At 44.5% G+C, this 27764-nt stretch overlaps 1 protein-coding gene across 1 annotated transcript in view; it reads right to left on the bottom strand.

Annotated features, from left to right (window-relative positions):
• The window catches only part of syt3 (synaptotagmin III), a 113082-nt gene extending 85853 nt beyond the window's left edge, over window positions 1-27229 (bottom strand). The window contains exons 1-3 of the mRNA XM_034190388.1: window positions 26872-27229; window positions 24911-25323; window positions 403-792 (exon numbers count right to left, since the gene is read on the bottom strand). Coding sequence (XP_034046279.1) covers window positions 403-792; window positions 24911-25058 — 538 coding nt within the window. The 5' untranslated portion in view covers window positions 25059-25323; window positions 26872-27229. The remainder of the gene's footprint in view (window positions 1-402; window positions 793-24910; window positions 25324-26871) is intronic.
• Between the last annotated feature and the right edge of the window lie 535 nt (window positions 27230-27764).

The raw sequence follows: 27764 nt of genomic DNA, 5'->3' as shown, positions 1-27764 counted from the left end.
CCAGATATGTTCTTGCCAAATTAAAAATGTGTCCATTGGGTCATTCTTACACCCAAGTTGGAAAACGTCAATTAATGCAGCTTTAAGAAATAACGTATTAATAAGAAATGGGGCAGAGTTGCTATAAATAAAATATGAACTACACATTATAGTGCATTTTTTAATACTTCTGATGAAATGCAACCAAATATGCATACAAGACATGTCCCACTGAGAAGGAAAAAAAGAAAAATATTTTAACTTCATTTGTTCTGAAAATAAACAGATTTATATGAGCACTTCATCATATGGTTTGTTCTATTGTTTTGTATTAATATGCACATAAAAATGTGACAAATGGGAGCAAAACATGACCCCTGCAGTCAGTTGATTTAATGCTAAAATGTCTCACTGCTATCTCACCAGCATTGTTGGGATAGGAGTCCATATCCAGGTAGGAGTGCTCCTGGGTTTCATGTGGTCCCCCAACGACACCACCGACTTCCCCCCTCTCCAACCCCACCAGATCAGAGAAGTGGGGATGGTGCTGACCCTGCTGGCCCAGAGATGGGTAGAGCGAGGAGGACGAGTGGCCGTCCTTCCTCTGCAGCAGCGGGGGTAAAAGTGACCCGCCGGCACCTGCCAGGCCTCCGAGGCTGCTTCCAGGGAGCAGCCCAGACGTCAGGCTCAAACCTCCGCCCTCCTTGTCCCGCCATGGCAGCCAGCAGAGCTTCCAGGAGACGAAGAGGGAGACAGAGAGGAGGACGATGCCGCAAAATGTCACAATGACCGACAGTAGGCTGACAGAGATCTCTGCAAGGATTGAAATGGGTAGGAGAGAAAAAAAGACTTTAGAAAAAAATGGCAGTACTAATTCATCATAATTTACAGTTTGCACATGAGCAGGTCACTGTCACTGCAAAGATGCTTGAAAAAATGTGGAGAATGCCAGAACAGAGCATCAACACACTGACATTTGTAAGTGCCTCTATTAGGGGGCACCAAAGTTCACAAGGAGGGGCAGAGGTCATATCTACTCTGAGGTTCTCAAAATTAAATGTGTGACAATCAAACCCAATTAAAATCAATGAACCAAAGAGAAAAGGTGGCTGCCGAGGAGTATAATAATAATAATAATAATAATAATAATAATAATAATAATAATTAAAAACTGTGGAATGCATCATTTTATTTATGTTTGGGCAGGGATGGATGCATGTAACAGTAGCAGCAACATCAGCGCATTGCAAGTTCCAATCTTTAGGTAGTCTCTCAGAATCCCTTTAATTAATATCAGCTTTAATATCAGAACTAAGAAGTTGCTCCACATTAGTCATCAGCTCTTAACCAACAGGAACATTCCTCAAAACATCAATGTTCTTACCCAACTCTCTCTGCTTACAGATCACTGACAAGCCATCCCCTCCTCCACTCACCTGGTCCCTGTCGTCTGCCTCGGGCCAGGCTCCGACCCTGCCACTTTCATCAGCAGGATTTGTGATCACCTCAAGTCTACTCTTTGCCATGATGGGAACCAGCACCACATGCATATCACTTTCTTTGTATTATCTTATTGCATTGAAATTATCAATTTGTACTTCTGGCTCCTTCTGGTAGAACTGACATGAACCAGGAGAGCAAGATCCTTTAACAGACCCTCCAGAAATGTGTGATACAAGGATTTTAAATAACAAAAAGAAGGATTTACTGTATTTTCAAAACTGGAAAATCCACAGTCATGCTATTGATGATGTCATCAACACCTGCCAGCTGACAAATACGTGGGATATGTACAAATTATTATTTTTGCATGAGCTTTTACCACAAATCTGTCATGAGGATAACCTGCTCTGTTTGAGTTTTTGAATTATATCATATGAACAGATGTACAGGCGCACACCTTATAGGACTCTAGAAAAAAATGTTTTCCTGTAGTATAGAAAAAAATGTTTTCCTGTAGTACAGCTGGGGCCACAGCAGAGGGAAAAAAAAAACATAGTGATGTCTCCATTTCCACATTCAAGAGCTATCAAACAGAGGAGGAATTAAGGGTTGTGGGAGTGATGGATTTTTGGGATTAGGATATATGTGTCACCCACTCTGTGTGTGTGTGTGTGTGTGTGTGTGTGTGTGTGTGTGTGTGTGTGTGTGTGTGTGTGTGTGTGTGTGTGTGTGTGTGTGTGTGTGTGTGTGTGTGTGTGTGTGTGACTCACTGGCCTGAAAAACTGTCAAGAATAAGAGAAAAAAAAATGCTATTTCAGCACCAGAGTGCTGGACAGCTCCAGTACGAGCTTCCATGAAAATAGCAGAATGAGGCTCAAAATCGACTCCAGAAATGTGCGAAGATCGGCTTAAAATCTGAAAGAGGACTTCTTCATGTGTCACAACCTGTGATCCCTGATAAATGTGTGAACTTGTAATTATCCCATAAAACAATGACAAATATTTAAAAACACAAAATATACAATGCATTCTGTACAAATCAGAGGTGTCCAAAGACATTCCAGAAAGGGCCAAGAGGGCGCAGGTCTTTGGACACCACTGGTATAAATAGACTGAGGCGTTTGACGTGTTTTTATAAATAATACTTTGTGGTCTAATGACTGTTTTAACAAAAAGAGTGATCAGAGCCCACAATCAACTTTAAACAACAGCCCTCAGCATGAATATTCATGGTTCCAAGCTGTCCAGTGTGTGAAATTTGCCTCCTAATTGGAATGATCCCTTTTTTTAGCCTCCATCCAGACCGCAGGGTCAACAATTAGCAAGTAATCTTATTTGTGGGCAGGAAAGTCATCACATTAATGCAGAGCTTCTTAGACTGTGGGCTGGGGGCCATCCTGGGGACATGGAGCTATAACAAAGGAGCCTAGATTACTGCAATGTAAAGAAGTCCTGTATAGGCCCTGAGGCCTGTTGGTTCTCGTGCTTATCTACGACTTCTGTAGTGTCAAATGGATGGGACTCTGTGAGTTAATCAGTCAGAAAGCCAGATTTTTGGGATAGAAGTTAAAAATAAAATGCTGAATGACTTAGTAGTATGTCAGTAAAACCAAAAACATTTTTGGATAATAAAATTTAAAAATGTAATTAAAATTTATTTACATTATTAACATGAAAGCATTTCTTCAGGTAGCACAGTGGCTTAGTGGTTAGCACTGTTGCCTCACAGCAAGAATGTCATGGGATCGATTCCCACCAGTGTCCTTTTTGTGTGGGGTTTGCATGTTCTCCCCGTTTTTGTGTGGGTTTCCTCCGGGTGCTCTGGCTTCCTCCCACATCCAAAGACATGCAGGTTAGATGGACTTGAAACTTTAAATTGTCTGTAGGTGTGTGTACAGGTTCGAATATGTTTGTTTGTCTGTATGTGACCCTGTGACAGACTGGCGTCCTGTCCAGGGTGAACCCCGCCTCACGCCCCATGACTGCTCGGAGAGGCTCCAGACCCCTGTGACCCTTAATTGGAGTAAGTAGTAGAAGAGGATGGATGGAAGTATTTATTGAAAAGAACTAATGAATTTAAATAATTAAGTCTTCATTAAATGTTTAAATATGAAAATAAACTCTTGTATCACACACAGACCAATCCCCTTTTACCCATTTTAAATCTGATCAAACTGTCTACAACAATGTAAATGCTGCTAAATCACATAAAAGAGAATATTTTTCCTTGAGCTTGCTGACAACAACAGGAAGAACAAATGACTGAAACTAAGAAAACAGCAGCCGATCCTCCAGGCTTTGGGTTCTTACTTCTGCATCAGCAGATCCTGACTCTTTGGGGTCCATCAGCAGCTGATGCCCTTGCCCTGGATTCTTCTGCATCCACTGATCCTGAGGCCTTGGGGTCCATGTTCTACAGCAGCTGATCCCCTGACCCTGGGTTCTTACTTCTATATCAGCTGATTGAGAGCCTAGGGGTCCATCTTCTGCAGCAGCTGGTCCTTCAGTTTGTCATCTGTCTCCACATGTCTCTCTTCTCTTTCTGTATCACAGTCTCTTTTACATAATCTCCTCAAGTTGTTTCCTTCTCAGTGCCTCTGCACACTCCCGCTTAATTCTTGTGCTTGACGTTGGCTCTTTATTTGTCACCTCTGCCTCCTCTCCGGCATCCCCCCTCCTCTGCCTCTCCACTCGTCTCTTTGGTGAATAATTCATTAGGAAGTGTATGTCATTAATCAGCACTTGTTCAGAAGATATGATTGGTGGTGCAAAGGTGGGGGGTTGGTAAGCAAGGGGACATCGATCTGTCGCCGAGGACAACAAGACAAGAGCAGATTGAAGAACGAGGGATTAAGGAGGAGTGAGGAGGATGCACACAGAGATGACAGAGGTGAGGAGGCAGGAGAAGGTGAAGAGAAAGGTAGAAAATATTAAGCAAAAGGAGGAGTGGTGATGAAAGGGCAAGAGGGAGACAAGAACGCTCGAAACCACAGGACAGACAAAAGGTGGCGACCCGATCGGTGCCCAAGGTGAAAGAGACACTTTAGCCAAGTGACCTGATTCTCCAAAGGAGGACGGGGAGGGGAAGATGGTTAGAAGGGCTGATATAGTTGACGCAACTACAACGACATGCGTGAAAGAGTAGAAATCAAAGAGGCAATTAGAGAGACAGAAAAAGAGAGAAAAATGGACGAAAACAAGCTGACAGTGATTTAGAGAGAAACCTGAAGAAGGGAGGTGTTTCAGAGCCAGAAAGGTTAACGTATTGATTGGGGGGGGTGCGTCAGAGGAAGAGGTTGTCTGTGGCTGACAGATCAGGAGCAGTGATAACACACAGCTGTGATCAAACATGCACCGGGGGACCATCAGGGGCCACCCCCCCCAAAAGTGCACCAGGGGACTGTCGCCCCCCCCCCGTGTGTCTCTCTTTAGGTCAGATGCTGTTCAGTCAGTCTGAGGAGAATTAGTGATGCATCTCGGTGCACTGATCCTGTAGGAGATGCATCACTAATCCACCTCAGAGTGAAGAGCGAGTCAGCGGGCTGGTAGGTTTTTGGGCAGGAGGCCTGACTGCACGAGCCGAGACTCCCTGTCAGTCAGTGACTAATGCAAGACCACTGGGAGTTGCGCATCGCTCCACATCAAACACATCTCTGCTGCTTACACAGGTCGCTCCCTGACAGCTTTCGGGAGTCGGCTCCCGGGAGGGCTCGGGGACTTCCATCAGCAAGCAGCGAAAAATGACAGCTGGTGAGTGAGAGGGTCAATTCCTAAAACCCAGACACGATAAGGTCATGTTCAGGTGCACGTTAACGGCCATCTGAGACCTCAAACACAATCAAATCTCTAAAATATAACTCGTTGCAGGTAACTTAAAGCCACAGTGTGCCAGCGTCGAAATACAGCATTTACAACCCAAAACAGAAAAAGTTTGGACAATATGGAAGAACAATTCAACAATTATTACATTTACTTTGAGTTGTAATTGAGTGCAGACAGTACGAGTCCATGATATTTCATGATTTCTATTGTCAGCTAGATTTTAATTTTTTAATCCATTGTTTTTACATTAAAACAAAACAAAAAAGAAGCTGGTGGCTCTCATGGCAGGAAGAATTCTGTAAAAAAATACAATAAAAATATGGAGATATGAGGAACAACCTGTACATTTTACAGTATGAAGCTGTTGAGAGTTAAAAAAAAAAAAAAATTCCATCTTAAACCAGTAAAACTAAGTTTTGTTGTTGTTTTGCTAAATTAACATCATCAAGCTATTTTTAAACCAATGATTTTTGGAGAATTTAAATGCACTTGCTTTTTGTACGCTGAATATTCCATTCAATGACATTTTGTTGTGCTGCTCCCATTTTGCTCAGGGCGACCACAGGGCACGCCGCACTGTGCCCACCACTGCATGTACTATTTCTGGCTATGCTGCTGCCAACACATTTATCTCTTCTGCAGTTGATACATTATCATTATGTTGGCATTATTAATGTTGTCACAAATGTTTGAGATTTTGCAGTGCCCTCCAGTGGACATATTGCTTAACATCTATGTCAGCACAATGGACATATGGAAGTGTGTGGACAGACACGGTTACACCATTTGAAATGCGCACACAGATTTATGCATGTAAATGGAGCATAAATTAGCCTTGTGTTTATTCCCTGCAACAATCCCAGACATGTCCAGCAGGTGACAGTCAGGTCTGCAGTAGACTGCACAAGCAAAAAGAGTTGCTTTTTATTTATTTGTTTGTTTATTATTTTTACTTTTTTTAAATTGATCTGGTACTTCAAAGCTCAACAAATCTTGATCAGTTTATCCTCATTATATGTTCTTTTAATTTTTCAAATTAAAAGATGACAGGATTTATTGATTTGTAATTATTGTGGTAACAAATTAGATGGGATGGAGATGATGCATCAATTCACTAATTGCATTTTACAGTGAATATGCCGAGGCTTTTCCAAAGCCCAGGAATAGCTGGATGTATCACAGTTGAGTTGAAGTAACACATTTTGCTGTCAGGCTGCAACTTCCTGAACCTTGTTAGTTTGGTAAAAAAAAGAAGAAGACATTTCATTTCCTGATGTTGGACACGGACAGCAGAGGTCAAAACCTGGCCTTCAGTAAGGCCCCTTAAACCGTGAAGACAGAGTAATACTGGCTCAGATGTCATCTGGATTAACAAGGTTGACATGAGGTGCAAGGAAACCATGGCAACCAGATGGAAAGTGAACAACTAGTGGTGTGTGTGTGTGTGTGTGTGGGGGGGGGGGGGGGGGGGGGGGGTCCTGACCAAGAGCCTAGAACATATGATGAGCTATGAACCATGTCTTGCAAAATTCCAAAATTATTAACATCTGGATGAGAAAGACATATGGACATAAGTTGCAAATAAATAAATAAATAAAAATAAAAGTATTTTGGGCAGCTGATAACATCACATTCACAGCTGAATTATTTTGTTTAAAATTGCTAATTAGTTACATTCCTTCAATTTGCACATGTTACTTTATCCAGTTACTGCTGACATCATAAATTTCCCCGTGTGGGACTCAAAAAGGAACATTTTATCTTACACACAGCAGATAAACTGTACATAACCTGTTTAAGAATCAGATTTCAGCAGCTGCCCTGATATTTAAGATGGGGCGTAATACAGAAAACTGAAAATTACAATAAAAATGCTTTTTGTTCAAAATGATTTATCTCTGGTGACGCGTCGTGTTTGCAGGAGTTGCTTAACGGATAAATTCAAACAGCTTTGGTGTTCGGTGGCTTAATGCAGCTTCACTGCAGATATGGTGAAGTTCCAGTTTTTAGTAGATGGTACTTGATATCGGTACTGAGCAAATATGACTGATGTGTTTTTGTGTTGTTTTTGTTTTTACTTTTACACTAAGTGGGAAAAATGTCCCAACATTTCTATTCCAACAAACATCAAATAAGAAGAGGGGGTTTTTTTGTGCCTTTATTTCATTAAAGGGGTCATATTTTGCAAAATCATACATTATTCACCTCTAATAGCTAAACATAGTCATAATGGTTTTTAAAGTCGCACAAATCCATGAGGGTGGATGTAGAAATTTTCCTTTTATAGGAAAGACGTGGACCTGAAATGACTCATTTCTGAATTCTATTTGTCAGTGAAAAAAATGAGGCCCTTGGCGACAGGGCTGGATCCAGATATTTATGTGGGGGGGGGGGGGGGTCCCGATTCTTCGCAGCTGGGAAATGCACTCAGTGAATTCCAGTCATTCATGGAATGACACCGTAATATTGGCACTGATATTAAAAAATAAATAAAAAATTATACTCGTACTAAGGAAATCTTTCCATTGTGAATACTAATGTGAAAAACTCAAATTTGCAAAGTAAAATATAAATATTTATTGTAAACCATATGTTTCATGATACCAGTGAATTTTTCAAAGATTGTCCAGGAATCTCCAAAAACACTAATCAATAATAACAACCTGCAGATTACAGAAGTTTATCCTACTTCTATGAACACATGATGCAGTGTAAAAACTGTGTAAAAACTTGTAACTGGTGGGGAGCAGGGCTCATCCCCCCCCCCCCCCCCCCCCCCCGGATCCATCCCTGTTTGGTGACTAAATTAACTTACTGAAACTTGCAGACGGGTTCGCCTCAGGTTCTGATTGGCCACCACATTATTGTAAAGTATGACTGGCTATCTGTCCAGTCAGAGGCAGGATTAAGATTGAATGTTTTGATGAGAAACTTGATAATTATATTTGTAGAGGTGCAATATTCATTTTGTCATTTTGGTAATTTGGGTTTGGTACCGTACAACTGAGCCCGATGGAAAAAGCTTATTTTACTATCACCCTAATCATCATTAACCTTAATCCTTAATGTTCTGTTTTAATGAATTAAGCAGATACATGTGTGTTTGTGTGTGTGTGTGCACACAGCCCCCCCCCCCCCCAGAGTCAAACAGTCTGGACACGTCACTGCTGAAAATGTGAATAATATCACTCTTTAAAGAACTTAATCAGTTATTAAAACAGACAAACAGACTGGATTCTTTTGGAGATTTGCTCCTTGACCCAGGATACCACAAAGTTATCTGACAGACCAATACTCAATAATCCCAAATGAATAAAAGCTCATTTTCTTGCAGACATGACCTTCAAAAGGCACGATGTCTGTTTATCATCTTAAAAAGATATAGTTTTATTAGCTAACAGAACTGATAAAGCAAATGAGTCAAAGATAGAAAGAGTGGACAGAGAGAAAGATTTCAGAATTATTTTTAACAATAACTTCTAATAAACATTGATAGGGAATTATTAACCAGGCATCACAAGTGACAGATATAATCAGGAAAACTTTCCATAATTTCTTGCTAGAATTCTTTTTTAAACCACCAAAAAAAAAAAAAACCCAACAAAAAAAGGTTAGGAGGAAGCTTTAATATTGACAAGTGATTGTTTGAAGAGATAACCAGAAATAAAATAAATAAATAAGTTTTCAAAATATTCATAGCAGGAAAGACTCAAAAAACTCAAATTACCAACACTGGATACGTGAAAGAGGGGATACGATGGTGTGGTTTTTTTTTAAATATAACATTTTTGACAGTGAATGTACTCATCAGATTATCAGAAGATGGCAGAAGCGGGTCACAGGAAGAAATGATTTAAAAGAAGGTCACATCTGGATTTGAGGAAATTCTCTTTTTCAGTGAGAGTGGTGGATACATAGAACAACCTGCCAGAGAACGTAGAACAGCATTGAGTGGAATTAGTCTCAAAAAGATGACGCTAAATATAATATGGACAACATAGTGTGGTGCGATATGTCATAAAAAGGGCTCCCGTAGGATTTTTGTGCCAAAATTGATTTTTTTGCTGATTTGACTTGGGTAGGGGTCCAGTTGACTGAAAATAGCGGGGTACAGTTTTTCTGACCCCCATAACCCCCTTTTGGAGGGACTTGTTTGCCGAGGATGCAAAAAACCCTCTAAATTACTATCTTCCCCTGTTCTTAGTCACTTCTATTAAACTTTAGAGTCTTTTATGGGTTTTCATTGTTGCTAACTTCATATAAAACTTTTTTTTATAAATTGCAGACTCAGCACAGACTGATATTTAAGTCTTTATATTATTAATGGAATAAGGATTTGTTACAATTTACCAGTTTTATCAACTACATGTTACTCATAAATTTTTCAGTGACCACAGTCAGTTTTGGACAGACAGGAATCTTTGGAGATGCTGTGGTTTTTAAGGGAATAATAATTTCAGTGTTAACATTTGGTTTCATGACCAGTTAAGTAATATTTATTTTTATATACTGTAACAATAACACATGTTATATAAGTAAATAAGGTAAATGTTTTCTGATTAACAATTAGTTTACCCAAGATAACATAGAATAAGATAGAATAAGTTAGAATAAGACACCACACATTATCAAAATAACATCTATAGGTAACTGTATTAAAATATATTTATATTTGTGTGTGTTGTAGATTATGCATAACGGTGAAGTGAGTATCCTTGAAGCTGTGTCTGCAAAATGAGTGCTTGTATCATCTGCAATGAGGGTGAAACATCATCCAAAAGACTTGTTTGTAATCCACAGATGGTTGAAGAACTCCTGGACTGTTGTAAAGAAAGACTAAGCCTTGGGGATACCAGCATTCAAAACCTCACAGAGAGCTTATCAAGTTTATATGTTACTCTAATCTGACCACTTTTTTTAGTAACGAGTAATCTAACGCGTTAATCTTTCCAAATCAGTAATCAGATTAAAGTTACTTCTTCATGTCACTGTGCGTTACTATTATTTTTACATTGTGGGTCGATAGCAGCATTAAACTTGGTCCATGGACAGGGGGTCAGGGTTCGACTGAACTGGCCACATTAAGCGAGCTGTGAGCTTTTCATCTGCGGTTTTCTGCGGCAGTTACGACTCGTCCTCACCTCTTAAAGCGCGGTGACAACAGCACACCTGCACTGAGCTTTACAAAGACATTTTTATACTTTTTTTCCTCCTTTATTTAGAGCTGAGCTGAGCCGCTCCGTATCTGCACGTTAAAACAGCTGATCCTCCGCGACGCGTCAACAACTAAGACTATTTTCCACTCAAATGCACCTAAACTCTCTTTCTGAGGACCACATGATGTGAAAACACAATAAAACTTTCTTACCTGTAAATCTGGTCACGTTTTCTGCATAAATAAATGTTATCCATTCTTTGTGCTCAAACCCTCCCAGACCACCAATAACCAGCAAAAATCTATTTAAGCATAAAAATTCAAAAAGAAAAAATAATATAGCACCTTCAACTGCACCACAGACTAAAACAGTTAAATGTGGTCTATTAAACATTAGGTCTCTCTCTTCTAAGTCCCTGTTGGTAAATGATATAATAATTGATCAACATATTGATTTATTCTGCCTAACAGAAACCTGGTTACAGCAGGATGAATATGTTAGTTTAAATGAGTCAACACCCCCGAGTCACAATAACTGTCAGAATGCTCGTAGCACGGGCCGAGGAGGAGGATTAGCAGCAATCTTCCATTCCAGCTTATTAATTAATCAAAAACCCAGACAGAGCTTTAATTCATTTGAAAGCTTGACTCTTAGTCTTGTCCATCCAAATTGGAAGTCCCAAAAACCAGTTTTATTTGTTATTATCTATCGTCCACCTGGTCGTTACTGTGAGTTTCTCTGTGAATTTTCAGACCTTTTGTCTGACTTAGTGCTTAGCTCAGATAAGATAATTATAGTGGGCGATTTTAACATCCACACAGATGCTGAGAATGACAGCCTCAACACTGCATTTAATCTATTATTAGACTCTATCGGCTTTGCTCAAAAAGTAAATGAGTCCACCCACCACTTTAATCATATCTTAGATCTTGTTCTGACTTATGGTATGGAAATAGAAGACTTAACAGTATTCCCTGAAAACTCCCTTCTGTCTGATCATTTTAAAATAACATTTACATTTACCCTGATGGACTACCCTGCAGTGGGGAATAAGTTTCATTACACTAGAAGTCTTTCAGAAAGCGCTGTAACTAGGTTTAAGGATATGATTCCTTCGTTATGTTCTCTAATGTCATATACCAACACAGAGCAGAGTAGCTACCTAAACTCTGTAAGGGAGTTAGAGTATCTCGTCAATAGTTTTACATCCTCTTTGAAGACAACTTTGGATGCTGTAGCTCCTCTGAAAAAGAGAGCTTTAAATCAGAAGTGTCTGACTCCGTGGTATAACTCACAAACTCGTAGCTTAAAGCAGATAACCCGTAAGTTGGAGAGGAAATGGCGTCTCACTAATTTAGAAGATCTTCACTTAGCCTGGAAAAAGAGTTTGTTGCTCTATAAAAAAGCCCTCCGTAAAGCTAGGACATCTTTCTACTCATCACTAATTGAAGAAAATAAGTATAACCTCAGGTTTCTTTTCAGCACTGTAGCTAGGCTGACAAAGAGTCAGAGCTCTATTGAGCTGAGTATTCCATTAACTTTAACTAGTAATGACTTCATGACTTTCTTTGCTAACAAAATTTTGACTATTAGAGAAAAAATTACTCATAACCATCCCAAAGATGTATCGTTATCTTTGGCTGCTTTCAGTGATGCCGGTATTTGGTTAGACTCTTTCTCTCCAGTTGTTCTGTCTGAGTTATTTTCATTGGTTGCTTCGTCCAAACCATCGGCATGTTTATTGGACCCCATTCCTGCCAGGCTGCTCAAGGAAGTCCTACCATTATTTAATGCTTCGATCTTAAATATGATCAATCTATCTTTATTAGTTGGCTATGTACCACAGGCTTTTAAGGTGGCAGTAATTAAACCATTACTTAAAAAGCCATCACTTGACCCAGCTATCTTAGCTAATTATAGGCCAATTTCCAACCTTCCTTTTCTCTCAAAGATTCTTGAGAGGGTAGTTGTAAAACAGCTAACTGATCACCTGCAGAGGAATGGTCTATTTGAAGAGTTTCAGTCAGGTTTTAGAATTCATCATAGTACAGAAACAGCATTAGTGTTGTGTGGGCCGCTGAAGAGGAGGTACTGCTGGCCCACCACCACCAGAGGGCGCCCTGCCTGGAGTGCGGGCTCCAGGCACCAGAGGGCGCTGCCGCCTCACGAGAGCAGCCAGGGTGACAGCTGTCACCCATCACTGGACACAGCTGTTCCACTCAGCACGGAGGTATATCAGCAGGACGGCGTCTCCACCTCAGTGCCGAGATATCGCCTTGAGATAGAGGTAACATTCTCTGCAGCATATTCTGTGTTAATTGATAACACTTGTTAAACCTTTCAGGACAGCTGACTACCGCAGGCCGAGTGATTAGATAAGTACTCACCTTCCTGCTTTTTTGTGACGAGAGGTGGAGGCGGCTTCTCCCCTCTCCGTGTTATTGGGTGCAGCCGCATCCACACCTGTGTGTTTGTTACTCTCTCTTGCCAGTAGTACCGGATCCGACGAGCGGAGGCAGTGGCCACCTGGGAATTCGGGACTTGGCGGTTCCAGTACTTCCAGGGTTCGGTGGCAGAGGAGATCTGGATGGTTCCGGTTCGACTTGGACGGACGTCTCCTACCTTCGAGCCTGCCCACACGACACCAGCAGAATTCGGCTTAACCCCAAATTGTTGATTGTTGTATTGGTTGTGCTCGTTTCACAATAGTAAAACTTGTTATTTATCTTCTCCATTGTCCGTTCATTTGCGCCCCCTGTTGTGGGTCCGTGTTCCTACACTTTCACAACAGGATATCTCGGCCAGCGTCATGGATCCCGAGGGGCGTCAACCAGCTGTTGAACGGCCAATGGAAGAACAGGGCGCGTCGGCGTCTTCGGGAGGGGTAATCGGTGAGTTGCAGCGGATCCTCACCGCTTTCACCACTCGGATGGATTTTATGACCGAGCAGAACGTTCTCCTAAACCGCAGGGTGGAGGCTCTCGCCGCACAAGTGGAAGCACGCCCTTCGGGCGCCGCTGCGGCTCTCCCTCCCGAGGACCCTGTGCGTAATAGTGACGTTCCACTGGTCGTTCAACGGCCCCTCCCTCCGTCCCCAGAAGCATACATAAGCCCTCCAGAACCGTACGGAGGCTGTGTGGAGACGTGCGCGGATTTCCTTATGCAGTGTTCGCTCGTCTTCGCACAGCGTCCCGTGATGTACGCGACTGACGCTAGCAAAGTAGCTTATGTAATAAACCTGCTTTGCGGGGAGGCACGCGCTTGGGCTACAGCGCTCTGGGAGCAGAACTCACGGCTCCTTCATACATACGATGGGTTTGTGCGGGAGCTCAGAACGGTGTTCGATCACCCCAATAGAGGAGAGACCGCTTCAACCGTGCTACTGTCAATGAGACAGGGGCGTCGGAGCGCAGCTGCCTATGCAGTCGCCTTCCGCATCGCGGCTGCGAGGTCCGGCTGGAATAGCACTGCCCTCCGTGCCGCCTTTGTAAACGGACTGTCACTGGTCCTAAAAGAGCACCTGGTGGCGAAGGACGAACCGCGGGATTTAGATGGGCTCATCGATCTAGTCATACGACTCGACAACCGGTTAGAAGAACGCCGTCGGGAACGAGGCGAAGGGCGTGGCCAGGCACGAGTCGTTCCTCTCCCTTCCGGTTCCGACCGAGCTCCGCCCTCCCCACGCTCCCCTGTTCCTGCGCTCCGTGCGGCTACGGCTCCCCCTGCTGACGATGCTATGGACACGAGCAGGGCAACATTTCGGGCACCTGGAGCACAAAGGAGGCGGGCCCACGGAGCTTGTTTTGTTTGTGGCTCGATTGAGCATCTTGCAAACGACTGCCCCGAGCGGTTAAACTCCAACGCCCGCCCCTAGAGACTGGGCCTGGGGTGGGCCAAAACATTCACGTGGGACACACCCACATTGCCACACGACTCCCAGTCACGATCCTATATGAGGATTCAACCCTGAAGGCCCCAGCACTGGTGGACACGGGCTCTGAGGGGAATCTGCTAGACAGTAGATGGGCCAGGGAGATAGGGCTCCCTCTGGTGGCTCTTACCTCGCCTGTACAGGTTCGGGCACTAGATGGCTCCCTACTCCCGCCGATCACGCATAAGACACCACCAGTAACTCTGGTGGTGTCAGGTAACCACCGGGAGGTGATCGAGTTCTTTGTGACTCAGGCCACCTCCTGTGTGGTTCTGGGTTTTCCTTGGATGCTGAAGCACAATCCCCGGATCGATTGGCCGTCCGGGGTAGTGGTACAGTGGAGCGAGACCTGCCATTGAGAGTGTCTAGGTTCCTCGGTTCCTCCTGGCTCCCAAGCTAAGGAGGAGGTCAGAGTCCCGCCCAATCTGAGGACGGTGCCGGCGGAGTACCACGGTCTTGCGGACGTGTTCAGCAAGGATCTGGCTCTCACGCTTCCTCCGCACCGCCCGTATGATTGTGCCATTGATTTGGTGCCAGGCAGTGAGTTCCCGTCCAGTAGGCTGTACAACCTCTCACGGCCGGAGCGCGAATCAATGGAGACCTACATCCGGGACTCATTAGCTGCCGGGTTGATCCGGAATTCCACCTCTCTGATGGGTGCCGGTTTCTTTTTTGTGGGTAAAAAAGATGGCGGGCTTCGTCCATGCATTGATTACAGGGGGTTGAACGAAATCACGGTTCGCAACCGATACCCGTTGCCCTTATTGGATTCAGTGTTCACCCCCTTGCATGGAGCCAGGATTTTCACCAAGCTTGATCTTAGGAATGCGTACCATCTGGTTTGGATCCGGAAGGGAGATGAGTGGAAGACGGCGTTTAACACCCCGTTAGGTCATTTTGAGTACCTGGTCATGCCGTTCGGTCTCACTAATGCTCCCGCGACTTTCCAAGCATTGGTAAATGATGTCTTGCGGGACTTCCTGCACCGGTTCGTCTTCGTGTATCTAGACGATATACTCATCTTTTCCCCGGATCCTGAGACTCATGTCCGGCATGTACGTCAGGTCCTGCAGCGGTTGTTAGAGAACCGGCTGTTTGTGAAGGGCGAGAAGTGTGAGTTCCACCGCACATCTTTGTCCTTCTTGGGGTTCATCATCTCCCCGAACTCCGTCGCTCCTGATCCGGCCAAGGAGGCGGCGGTGAGAGACTGGTCCCAACCCACAAGCCGTAGGAAGCTGCAACAGTTCCTCGGCTTTGCTAATTTCTACAGGAGGTTCATTAAGGGCTACAGTCAGGTAGTTAGCCCCCTGACAGCCCTGACCTCACCAAAAGTCCCCTTCACCTGGTCGGACCGGTGCGATGCCGCGTTCAAGGAGTTGAAACGGCGCTTCTCGTCTGCACCCATTCTGGTGCAGCCCGATCCTAGCCACCAGTTAGTGGTTGAAGTGGACGCCTCGGACTCAGGGATAGGAGCGGTGCTCTCCCAGAGCGGGAAGACCGATAAGGTCCTTCACCCGTGTGCCTATTTTTCCCGCAGGTTGACCCCGGCCGAATGGAACTATGACGTCGGCAATCGAGAACTCCTTGCGGTGAAAGAGGCCCTCGAAGAGTGGAGACATCTGTTGGAGGGAACATCCGTGCCATTCACGGTTTTCACTGACCATCGGAACCTGGAGTACATCAGGACCGCCAAGCGGCTGAACCCCAGGCAAGCCCGCTGGTCACTGTTCTTTGGCCGTTTTGGCTTCCGGATTACCTACCGTCCCGGGACCAGGAATCAGAGATCGGATGCATTGTCCCGGGTACACGAAGACGAAGTCAAGACGGAACCGTCGGATCCCCCGGATCCCATCATCCCGGAGTCCGCTATCGTGGCCGCCCTCACCTGGGACGTGGAGAAGACCGTCCGGGAGGCCCTGACCCGAGACCTGGACCCCGGAACCGGACCAAAGAACAGACTCTACGTCCCACCGGAAGCCAGAGCTGGGGTGCTGGACTTCTGTCACGGTTCTAAGCCTCCTGTCACCCTGGGGTGCGAAGGACCGTGGCAGTCGTCCGGCAGCGCTTCTGGTGGGCGTCCCTGGAGGCCGACGTCCGGGACTACGTCCAGGCCTGTACCACCTGCGCCAGGGGCAAGGCCGACCATCGAAAGACCTCAGGGCTGCTACAGCCGCTGCCCGTCTCACATCGCCCCTGGTCCCACATCGGCCTGGACTTTGTCACGGGTCTCCCGCCGTCCCAGGGAAACACCGTCGTCTTCACGATAGTGGACCGTTTCTCCAAGGCGGCCCACTTCGTGGCCCTCCCGAAGCTACCAACGGCCCAGGAGACAGCGGACCTCTTGGTCCACCACGTCGTCCGTCTGCATGGGATACCATCAGACATCGTCTCCGATCGCGGTCCCCAGTTTTCCTCGCATGTGTGGAGGAGCTTCTGCCGGGAACTGGGGGCCACGGTCAGCCTCTCGTCCGGGTATCACCCCCAGACCAACGGGCAAGCAGAGCGGGCCAACCAAGAACTGGAGCAGACACTACGTTGTGTGACAGCCGCGCACCCGACGGCCTGGAGTACCCACCTGGCCTGGATCGAGTACGCCCACAACAGTCAAGTGTCGTCAGCCACCGGCCTCTCCCCTTTTGAGGTGTGCTTGGGGTATCAGCCCCCCTTGTTTCCGGTGGTTGAGGGAGAGGTCGGTGTGCCCTCGGTCCAGGCCCACCTACGGAAGTGCCGTCGGGTGTGGCGCGCCGCCCGTTCTGCTTTGTTGAAGGCCCGGACGAGGGCGAAGAAACATGCAGACCGGCGACGGGCCCCGGCCCCTACGTATCGTCCTGGGCAGGAGGTGTGGTTATCCACCAAGGACATTCCTCTACAAGTGGACTCCCCAAAACTCCAGGAACGATACATCGGACCCTTCAAGATCCTTAAAGTCATCAACCCCGCCGCAGTGAGGCTCCAGCTCCCGGCCTCACTGCGGATCCATCCAGTATTCCATGTTTCCCGGATAAAACCCCATCACACCTCACCCCTCTGCGCCCCGGGTCCGGCACCACCTCCTGCCCGTATCATCGACGGGGAACCGGCTTGGACAGTGCGCCGGCTCCTTGACGTCCGTCGAATGGGTCGGGGTTTTCAGTACCTGGTGGACTGGGAGGGGTACGGTCCCGAAGAACGCTCCTGGGTGAAGAAGGGCTTCATCCTGGACCCGGCCCTCCTGGCCGACTTCTACCGTCGCCATCCGGACAAGCCCGGTCGTGCGCCAGGAGGCGCCCGTTGAGGGGGGGGTCCTGTTGTGTGGGCCGCTGAAGAGGAGGTACTGCTGGCCCACCACCACCAGAGGGCGCCCTGCCTGGAGTGCGGGCTCCAGGCACCAGAGGGCGCTGCCGCCTCACGAGAGCAGCCAGGGTGACAGCTGTCACCCATCACTGGACACAGCTGTTCCACTCAGCACGGAGGTATATCAGCAGGACGGCGTCTCCACCTCAGTGTCGAGATATCGCCTTGAGATAGAGGTAACATTCTCTGCAGCATATTCTGTGTTAATTGATAACACTTGTTAAACCTTTCAGGACAGCTGACTACCGCAGGCCGAGTGATTAGATAAGTACTCACCTTCCTGCTTTTTTGTGACGAGAGGTGGAGGCGGCTTCTCCCCTCTCCGTGTTATTGGGTGCAGCCGCATCCACACCTGTGTGTTTGTTGCTCTCTCTTGCCAGTAGTACCGGATCCGACGAGCGGAGGCAGTGGCCACCTGGGAATTCGGGACTTGGCGGTTCCAGTACTTCCAGGGTTCGGTGGCAGAGGAGATCTGGATGGTTCCGGTTCGACTTGGACGGACGTCTCCTACCTTCGAGCCTGCCCACACGACACCAGCAGAATTCGGCTTAACCCCAAATTGTTGATTGTTGTATTGGTTGTGCTCGTTTCACAATAGTAAAACTTGTTATTTATCTTCTCCATTGTCCGTTCATTTGCGCCCCCTGTTGTGGGTCCGTGTTCCTACACTTTCACAACAATTAGTGAAGGTTACAAATGATCTTCTTATGGCTTCGGACAGTGGACTTATCTCTGTGCTTGTTCTGTTGGACCTCAGTGCTGCTTTTGATACTGTTGACCATAAAATTTTATTACAGAGATTAGAGCATGCCATAGGTATTAAAGGCACTGCGCTGCGGTGGTTTGAATCATATTTATCTAATAGATTATAATTTGTTCATGTAAATGGGGAATCTTCTTCACAGACTAAGGTTAATTATGGAGTTCCACAAGGTTCTGTGCTAGGACCAATTTTATTCACTTTATACATGCTTCCCTTAGGCAGTATTATTAGGCAGCATTGCTTAAATTTTCATTGTTACGCAGATGATACCCAGCTTTATCTATCCATGAAGCCAGAGGACACACACCAATTAGCTAAACTGCAGGACTGTCTTACAGATATAAAGACATGGATGACCTCTAATTTCCTGCTTTTAAACTCAGATAAAACTGAAGTACTTGGCCCCACAAATCTTAGAAACATGGTGTCTAACCAGATCCTTAGTCTGGATGACATTACCCTGACCTCTAGTAATACTGTGAGAAATCTTGGTGTCATTTTTGATCAGGATATGTCATTCAATGCGCATATTAAACAAATATGTAGGACTGCTTTTTTGCATTTGTGCAATATCTCTAAAATCAGAAAGGTCTTGTCTCAGAGTGATGCTGAAAAACTAATTCATGCATTTATTTCCTCTAGGCTGGACTATTGTAATTCTTTATTATCAGGTTGTCCTAAAAGTTACCTGAAAAGCCTTCAGTTAATTCAAAATGCTGCAGCTAGAGTACTGACAGGGACTAGAAGGAGAGAGCATATCTCACCCATATTGGCCTCTCTTCATTGGCTTCCTGTTAATTCTAGAATAGAATTTAAAATTCTTCTTCTTACTTATAAGGTTTTGAATAATCAGGTCCCATCTTATCTTAGGGACCTGGTAGTACCATATCACCCCAGTAGAGCGCTTCGCTCTCAGACTGCAGGCTTACTTGTAGTTCCTAGGGTTTGTAAGAGTAGAATGGGAGGCAGAGCCTTCAGCTTTCAGGCTCCTCTCCTGTGGAACCAGCTCCCAATTCAGATCAGGGAGACAGACACCCTCTCTACTTTTAAGATTAGGCTTAAAACTTTCCTTTTTGCTAAAGCTTATAGTTAGGGCTGGATCAGGTGACCCTGAACCATCCCTTAGTTATGCTGCTATAGACTTAGACTGCTGGGGGGTTCCCATGATGCACTGTTTCTTTCTCTTTTTGCTCCGTATGCATCACTCTGCATTTAATCATTAGTGATCGATCTCTGCCCCCCTCCACAGCATGTCTTTTTCCTGTTTTTTTCCCTCAGCCCCAACCAGTCTCAGCAGAAGACTGCCCCTCCCTTAGCCTGGTTCTGCTGGAGGTTTCTTCCTGTTAAAAGGGAGTTTTTCCTTCCCACTGTTGCCAAGTGCTTGCTCATAGGGGGTCGTTTTGACCGTTGGGGTTTTTCATAATTATTGTATGGCCTTGCCTTACAATATGGAGCGCCTTGGGGCAACTGTTTGTTGTGATTTGGCGCTATATAAAAAAAAAGTTGATTGATTGATTGAAACGCCAAAGCAGGGGCGAATCCAGCTGGAATGGGGCGTGGGGGAGGGATGTGCCCCCCTCACAACACCCCTAGATTAAAGGTCCAGTTTTGAAGCCTTTTTTTACTACAACTACTAATACTACTTAAAATAATATTAATTTTGACAAGTAAAATATTTAGAGAGAATTTAAACATTAGAAAAATGCTAGAATGAATTTAATAGTTACATTTATAAACAATGTAGGTTTGAAATTGCAAGTTTTACTGTTACAGTGCTGTCAACAGTTAAATATGAGGTCAAGAAAGAGGTCTTTATTTTACTTTTTATAAAACAAGTATTTATTTTCATTGAAGTCAAGAAAGGGTGACTATAAAGTAACTTTTGGCAAAACAGGTATCATTGTCATGTTGAGGTGGCAGAGGGTTGTTGTCGGCAGCTGGGAAAAGTAACCAAAAAAGTAACTAGTAATCTAACTTAGTTACTTTTACAATTGAGTAATCAGTAAAGTAACTAAGTTACTTTTTCAAGGAGTAATCAGTAATCAGTAATTGGATTACTTTTTCAAAGTAACTGTGGCAACACTGGTTATATCACAGTGAATGCCGTAAACCCCTTGTGAATAAATGTGTAATTAAAAGACTCAGGGAGGGTGCTAAAAAGCGTGATAGATCTAACTCCCCCATAGGTTTCTTTCCTGCTCTAGGTCGCCCCTCATGTTCAAATGCTCCAAACCGTCCAAAAAGGTCAAAAAGTCTATCTAAAGCAGAGGTGTGTCTGTTCTCTTCATGTTCTTTCTGTGCATCTGAGGCCAAAGAGTCTTTGCATCAGGTTTTTACTGATAGAATGGGTGAAACATTGCTTCAGATAAAGTTGAACACATGTGATGATCATGTCCGAACTTGTGTTTCTGATCTGTTTGATGCTGGTGATGCAGCTGCTCAAGAAAAGTTCTATCACAGAAACTGCTTACGGTCAGCACAGAGAACCTGTCTTTCTGAGGGCCACAGCAATGTGCCTCTGATCCAATCTCTTTGTGATGAAGAGTTACTCATGTTCATTCAAAATACAGTTGTGGATGATTGTGACACAATAAATATGGCTGAGGTGAATGAGGCCTACATCTATCAGATAGAGGTCAAGGGTGATGAAAACTACAGAAAACACCTGAAAAGGTTAATCACTGAGCGTCTGCCAAATTTCCAGTTTGTCAAATCACTGCGTAAGAATGAGCCTGACAAACCTGTTACCCTGAAGGGTGTTAGCAAAGCTATTGATGTCCACCTAGATTCACTTGACACAGTTGCAAAACTGAGAGTGACAGCTGATATCTTGCAAAGGGAGATAACCAAAAATGAAATCAATATTTTTCATGTTATCCAGGGTGTATCATTATTATGTTGAGTACCCTCATAACCCCATAGATTAATTTTGGGGCCCTTAGGAGACCCAGCCCCCCAAAATACAGAAAAGCAACAAAGCTTGATTTATTGCATGCAGGGTGTATTATTTATGTATTTAGCACCCTTACAAATTAAAAAAAGGACTGTAAGATTGTGAAAATCGGTCTAGAATTGAGGAAGATACACTTTATACTGTTTGAGGGCCACCCGGGCAGAATGACCCCCATAGAGGGGGGTTACAGGGGTCAGAAAAATTGTACCCCATTATTTTCAGTTAACTGGACCACTAACCAAGTCAAATCAACAAAAAAATCAATTTTGGCACAAAAATCCTACGGAATTACATATCGCACCACACTAACATTATAAAAGTAAACTGATATTACAGTACTGCATTGACTTCCATGTCTATTAGAGAGGTGTCTTGCACCTGCGTCCAGTAATCTAAGGTCCCATTCACATTATGATGTGAAGTGACTGACGCTGGCTGACAGGAACAGTTTGCAACAATCTAATTGAAACGCTCACTGATCAAACTTTCTCTCTTAATAAGACACCAGCAGCAGCACTCGGATCCAACTGGAGACTGTTGAGGCTCAAATGAGGCAAAACCAGAAAAAAGAACATTGCAATAGTCAATTGTAGAAGAAACAAAGGTGTGATTGGGTGTCTGTGCATCCGCCATTGACAGGATAGTGCAAATCCTTGCAATATTAGGCAGATGAAAGAATCCAGTCTTTGTAATCTCTCTAATGTGCAGGTCAAAGGACAGTATAGGCTCAGCGTTCACCCTTTTTTGCCTTTCAAAACAGGGGAAAAATGTAAAGAATGAATTGATTCCTTGACTGATCAAGTCTGATTCCTTTTTCTAATAAATAAATAAATTCATGGCCTTACAAGCAACTGTACAATCTATTGTGGAAACATATAAGGATTTTCGGACAACACAGACTTTACATCACTGAGAAACGAGGCTTAAATTAACACCCCGTGACTGACAAGCTTTTGCCATAAAAGTCCACCAGAACCACAGCCAAGGAACCGATAAAGAAAGTGAAGGCAGCAGGTAGAAATGTGACATCACATCATCATCATGACCTAAAATAAATAAATAAATCTGGAACAAAATGACTGTGGATCTCATAGGCCAAAACCTTTTTAATATCAATTTTGGATTAATGACATCCTCCTATTTTATTGCACCAACCCTTCTCCATCTAATATCTTTGAGATCTCACATGGGTGAAACAAAGTTGCTTTCTGGATTGCTTTAGTGCAGCAAGTTCACCAAATTGTAATGAGATTGCCGTCATATGACCTTTGTAATATGGTGAGTTATCATGTTAACTCGCTGGAGGAGAAAGACTCGTTTCTCAATCTATGGATTCATTTACTGCATTTTACAGGGTACGTGCTTCAGCGTTTCTGACGCCCAGCAGCGAGTACTTTATATGGAAATACAGCAGACAATCTAACCGACTTACCACATATATTGTTTAATAAAAAAGAATATACAGTGCAATAAGGGAAAACTGAGTTTGAAAGTTTATAGCCAAGATGTATGTAAACGTATGTCTGCAGCTGTACAAGGTTCGTGCAGTAATAGTACCACTCAGGGCTGTAACCCTGTAAACTGGCCACATCAAGTTCCCAGCACACTTTGTGCGTTCTCTGTCCAGAAGAGTTTAGTTCTACAACTTACTAAGATGTACTAATGTAATCTGGTTGTGAAATACCCATCTCCAAATTTTCCAGAGCCTCTTTTGGGCCTCGTAAAGCAAATGGGATGCACTTGTTCTGAAGCCACTCCAATCTAGGAAATGAATATTTCATGCATTGTTGTTCAGAAAGCACAGCACCTCTGAACATCTTTAAACATGAGCCCCCTTCATAACATTTGCCATTTTAGACCACACTTTAAAGTCGAACATGCTTACTGCTGTGGATATCCACAAGTGGCGCAGATATGAGTGTTTAAACCCTAATGAAGAAACTAATCCCCAGCAGAGAAATACTCTATGTGCTTTGAGAAGTTTTAATAGTTCCTTCAATATGTGTGGAGTACATGTTAAAATAACCATGTACTAGCTTGTTGCAAAAGTTCAACAAAGTATTTGCATTCCTCAAAAAAAAAAAAAAAAAAAGAAAGAAAGAAAAAAAAAAAATCCACACTCATTGTACCAGGTGAGTTCAGGGCTGGAAGTGTGCTCTGGTACCACACGTCACCACATCCACCACTCGACTGAACTGTCTTCTGCCTAGGTGGTTGCCACCCAGGATAGAAGACAATTCCAACAAAATGTGGGCCATCTCCAGCCATTAGGGTGCTCATCACTAAGGCACATGTGTGATGGATCATATGCAGATAAACGCACCACCCACCCAAAATGTTTAGAGCTGACCTCCCCTCACAATGAAAGAGACCTTCCTTATCAGAGTCTAGATAAGCAACAATTTGACACAAAGTCATTCTTGTGGTATCCAAGGATGCTCTGAAGCCACCTAGCACCAAGGACGTCACTGGTTAGCATTCAAATCTCACAACCATGACAGTTACTGGTACCCTAAAGACTTTGATATTTGTTCATCGGTGTTGGCAAAGACTTCTGTGCAGTGACCTCATGACTCCATAAGCTCCTGCCAGGTATCTAACAAGCTAAAAGACTGAGGACCCAGAGATATGATTGTCTCGACAAGTTTGGCACTTTCGCCACATTCTGATAGACTTCTGATAGCTCAGTCCAGGAGTTCATTGAAAGTCTGGCACTTACTCCTTATCAAGGACAATCACGAACCCAGACAGTCCGACTCCACACTCAGCTTCTCAAGTGCTGCAATCGGGACATCTATTGATTCTGCTAAGATCACCACATCGGCTCTAAAGTGAAGGTCAGTATACCTTCTCTCACTGACATGGGCATCTTAACCTTAGGCACCTATGGTGTGCAAAATCCTACTCAACACCCAGCCCAGGAAAGCACTGAAGCACTGAAGCATTGAAGCACCGAAGCACTGAAGCACTGTTGTACTCTAAGACAAGTTGCATGTTCACAGTCACTTTGAGTGAAAAGGTGTTTAGATGAGCACATTCTGCATCGCAACAACAGTTCAACTCTATTAAAGCAGCTGGCAGTAGTGCTGTACACAAGTAAGGTCTCGACCCTACCCGTCGACCCGACCCTAGCACTGGCGACAACGGTAAGGAAAAACTCCCTCAGTGCTTTTTGATTGCAGGAATAAACCTGAAGCAGACCAGACTCAGTGGGGTGACCATCTGCTCTGGCCATTCTAACAACACTAAACAAAACTGAAGACTACCAGAACATGCAATGGTAGACACGTTGCAGCAGAGCAACCATATGTAGTCTACTTTTGACAAGAACGGGACGTTTAAATTGACAACAACGAGGTACAGGTCAGAATTCCAGAAGTCGACAGTGTTAGTAGGCATAAATGCTTCAGGTACAGTATGGGAAGTTTCACTCTGGGTTTTTGTGAACCGTTGAAGCTTTGGAGACCAAACAGTGGTGCATGTTATGATATCATTATGTAAATATATATGGCATTGACTGCATCACTGACCTGTGTCCAGCTGTCTGTTTCGACCCCGCAGCAGGTAGCTGAACTCCTGGCACCCTTTGCTCTGGCTGTATCCTCTTGTGTTGAAGCAGAGTTCCTCTACCAACACCAGCGCCTTCTTACACAGGTCTTCATCCCAGTCCCCCGACATCCTCCCATCCACATTGCAGTCAACCTGCAGTCAACCAATGACAGCACAGCCCTCGCCGCCCTCGCCGCCCTCGCTTACTGGACAGCGTTCGGGTAAGTCGTGTGTTTGGCCTTCCACTGTTTACAAGGTGTGAACAGGGGAAGAGGAGGTAAGGGAGTCAGTCGATGGAGCTTCAGAAAATACAAGGGGAGACGGTGGGTATGTTGGTGTGGATCACAGAGTCCAGACTGCGGTGCTGATGTCTGATGGAGTGACACCTCTTTTCCTGAAAGACAAAAAGACAGAGAGAGTGGCAACACAAACACAAGGACATAAAACTGCACAAATCAACTATCTGGCAGATTCTACTCCACATCAGGGGAAGTGATGGTCTAGTGGTTAAGCATTGGGCTGGAGACCAGAGGATCCTTGGTTCAAAACCCAGCTAGACCCGAAAATCACTAAGTGCCCCTGGGCAAGGTCCTTAATCCCCCAGTTGCTCCTGGTGTGTAGTGAGCACTTTGCATGGCAACAGCCTGACAACAGTATGCAAGTGTGTCTGTGTAAATGTGAGGCGTCATTGTAATGTGTTGGGAGCTTCTGGTGCAGATGGACAAAGGGCTATATAAATACACGTCAAAACCTTCTGGATGTCCCTGATAGATTACTGGCTGTGGTGCTCCAACATATCACTTTAGCACTATGTAGAGGGACACGATGAAACCACAGACATCTAAAACAGGAGCGAGGAAACTGTACGGAGTGAGGAACCAACAGTCTGCGGCTTTTTGTTCGAGCCACTTTCCTTGGCAGGTGATTTCACCGATGAATTAGTTCCATTATCTCAAAGTGTTGCTCATCGTGACATCACCTGCTGATGCGACATGTTTTCATTTGAAGGGATCAGACAGTGATGCTTTGTCACAGCACTTGGCAACACTGCAGTGACACACAAGGTGTCTCAGAACAGATGTTAGTGCGGCGGTTGTACCACCGAGGGTGGCACTCTTATCAGTTCTCCGCTCAGCCTAAAACAGATCAGACTTGATATATCGAGGAGTAATAGCTAAGGTAAGGAGAAAGGTCAAGATGCTCACAAAGGACACCTCACCAGAATGAACGTAATGTCCTTCTGGAGCACATCATGTGATTGCTAAAGGCAGCGTTTCACTTTTTTTTCTATTTTGGGCTACAAGCTCCTATTTTAACCTGTCACTCCCTCACAATGTAAGGGACATTCCCAGAGTAACTGCTCATTTGACACAAAGTCATTCCAACTTTAGCAAAAGATTGAGGTGACGGGGAACCAAACACATCTAGTCATCATCTTGGGTCACTGGTTAATGTCCAAGTCTCACAATCATACAGTAGAACAGGTAGCACCAGGACCCTCAAGACCTTCATTATGCTGTCCAACAACCTCATGATTCCATAAATTCTTCTTGGACGTCTCTTGATCTCAAAGGCAGACAATCCAGAGAGCAATGAATGTCTCTCTGTAACACTTTCACCACATACAGATACAGTCCTCATGGCCAAATCCAGGAAGTCATTAAATGCTTGATCCAGGTCAACTGCAAACCCAGATACTCCTCGGGTCACTGATCAACATTCAAGCCTCACAACTATACCGTAAGACAAGACGCACCTGGACACTAAGACATTAACCTTCATAAACTGACTAGAAATTCCGGGTATCTACCAGTCATATCAGCAGTAAGTACACTGCCAGAAAACGTAGGAACAAACTGCAGACTGTTGGCCCATCATACAGCTAAACACTGAATAATTAGGTTGATTTGTGTCAGAGGGGTGTTTGTATGTGTGTGCTTACCTTTACTGGAATCAACCTGATGGGTTCTGGTCCATGATGAATTTGTAAACCCAATCAAAGACAGGCTACATGCAGAATTTTCTTTGCAACTGAATTTAGCTGAGGAATGCCCAGTTATGCCTCCAGTCTACACATAATCTTTAGATTGTTATTTTCATATTGCTTCCACGAGCAGAAAATGGCACCTGCAGACAAATAGCTGCTAGTTTTCTTCACTGCATGCTGGGAATGAGCTCTTAGTCATCTATCTCCAGCAGGATCTGATGGGATGCCTGGGTTTCCGTTGCCTCTCAAACACATCAGCCTGGACCAGAATTCACTTTTGCATTTGCGGAGAGTCTTTCAAAGCCGTCCAACATCACCTGAAAAACATTACAGTTGATAAATGATAAAATGCATGAAGCCAAAATGCAGCAGAGACAAACAAACAACAAGACGGACAACAAGGGATCCGAACCCCAGCGTGCTGGACGGCTGCAGAATCTCATCAAGAAACATCAGATGCAATTATAATTAGCTGCACTGAGTCTGAATCCCTGATGTGTGCGCGCCTTGTCCTTTCATCCTGGAGAAACTAGACTTCTTTTGCATAGCTACTGTCTTCATTTTGAACTCATTCTGTCTAAATAAAAGCAGGTCAACAGCCAAACTCTGCTTTCTCACAGTCTGAGAGTCTCAAAGGACTCCAAACCAGGAGATGATATGCAAAGTTATGTTTAATGTGTCTCTTAAAAAATGGAGAAATTGAGGATGCCTTGCCTAATAATCAATGGTCAAAAAATGTTGACCGCGAGAGGCAGTGGTGAGTACACTTACACCGATCTGCTAACCACAAAATTACGTTAACTCTGAAAACTATTAGCACACCAATTAGCATCTTCTCAGTTTAGGTC

The sequence above is a fragment of the Thalassophryne amazonica genome, chromosome 16 (assembly GCF_902500255.1).
Source record: "Thalassophryne amazonica chromosome 16, fThaAma1.1, whole genome shotgun sequence".
NCBI classification, from domain to species: domain Eukaryota; kingdom Metazoa; phylum Chordata; class Actinopteri; order Batrachoidiformes; family Batrachoididae; genus Thalassophryne; species Thalassophryne amazonica.
The sequence above is the reverse complement of the archived record's forward strand: the minus strand, read 5'-3'. Positions and strand labels throughout refer to the sequence as shown.